The 1,469-nt window shown below is 81.8% G+C and overlaps 1 protein-coding gene across 1 annotated transcript; it reads right to left on the minus strand.

Annotated features, from left to right (window-relative positions):
• Positions 1-369: 369 nt before the first annotated feature.
• Positions 370-924, minus strand: AURANDRAFT_17464 (hypothetical protein; the record flags this gene model as incomplete). Its single annotated transcript, XM_009044809.1, has 1 exon — positions 370-924. A coding segment is annotated over one exon (555 nt), but the record flags the coding sequence as incomplete, so codon positions are not given.
• Between the last annotated feature and the right edge of the window lie 545 nt (positions 925-1,469).

Genomic DNA, 1,469 nt, shown 5'->3' on the forward strand with positions numbered 1-1,469 from the left:
GAGGAGCGCGGGCTCCGCGTGGTCCAGCGCCGCGGCGAGGAGCCCCGCGAGCCGCAGGAGCGCCGCCGTCGGCGCGACGCCGCGCGCCGCGCACGCCGCGAGGAGCCCGGCGCGCGCGCCGCCGGCCGGCGGGCCGTGGTCGACGGCCCCCGCGTCGACGCCGAGCGCCGCGGCGAGCTCGCGCCGCACGGCGGCGACGTCCGCGTCGCAGCGGAGCCGCTGCGCGACGATCGCGTCGCCGATCGCGAGCGCGCGGTCGCGGTCGCCGTCGCCGCCGACGCGCGCGGCCCACTTGAGCACGTCGCGCGACGAGCACAGGCTCTGGCTCCCCTCGAAGAGGGACCCGCCGTCGCGGCCCCGGCCGAGGCGGAGCCGCCGGAGCCGCCCGTGGGCGTCGACGAGGCGCGCCGCGAGGCTCGGCGCGACGCCGCCGACGCGCGCGACGACGTCCGCGAGCTCGCCGCTCGAGAGCTCGTCGACGTGGATCTCGACGAAGCGGTCGCGGAACGCGCGCGACAGGGGCTTGCGCCCGCCGTAGGTCGCGCCCGACGCGGCGCAGACGCCCGCGGGGTTCTGCGTCGCGAAGAGCGCGAAGCCCGGCGCGGGCCTCACGACCTCGCCCGTCTCGGGGATCCGGAGCTCGCGGTTGTCGTCGAGGAGCCGGTTCAGCGCCTCGAGCACGTCCGGCGGCGCGAGGTTCAGCTCGTCGAGGAGGAGCCACTCGCCGCGGCGCAGCGCCGCCGTCAGCGCGCCGTCGCGCCAGCCGATGGACCCGTCGGGCTCGGGCGCGAAGCGGCCGACGTACTCCGCGACGTCCGTGTGCTCGTGGTTGTTGACGCGCGCGCAGACGACGCCGAGGCGCGCGGCGACGTACTCGACGAGCGTCGTCTTCCCCGCGCAGGTCGGCCCCTGGAGGAGCACGGGCGACCGGCCCACGGCGACGGCGCGCGCGACGCGGCGGAGGCTCGCGCGGCTCGTCGCCGTGAGCACGTACGCGCGGCCCGCGCCCGGCCGCGCCCAGTCGCTGCGCCGGTCCCGGGGCCCCGCGGGGAGCCAGAAGGGCGCGACGAGCGCGAAGGCGTCGTCGCCGCCGGGCCGCCGCGGCGCCGCGCGCGCGTCGTCGTCGCCCGGCGCGCGCCGCGCCGCGCCGAGCGCGTCCGCGACGGCGTCCGCCGCGGCGCGGCGGCCGCCGCCGGGCCCGTCGCCGACGAGCTGCGTCGCGTAGGCGAGCTCGAAGCCCTCGCGGAGCGCCGCGGCCGCGCCGCCCTTGCGGCAGTGGCCCGCGAGCGCGGCCGCGGCGTCGAGCGCGCGGCAGAGCGTGCGCAGCGAGTAGCGCGGCCGCAGCCCCGCGCCGTCCTGGAGCGCGGGGCCGCCGCCGCCGCCCGCCGCGAGGGCCCCGAGGGTCCGGTGGAGCGCGACGCACGCGCGCGCGGCGTCGCGCGCCGCGCCGGGCGGCGCGGCCGCGACGG

This window comes from Aureococcus anophagefferens (genome assembly GCF_000186865.1).
Source record: "Aureococcus anophagefferens unplaced genomic scaffold AURANscaffold_844, whole genome shotgun sequence".
Classification (NCBI taxonomy): Eukaryota; class Pelagophyceae; order Pelagomonadales; family Pelagomonadaceae; genus Aureococcus; species Aureococcus anophagefferens.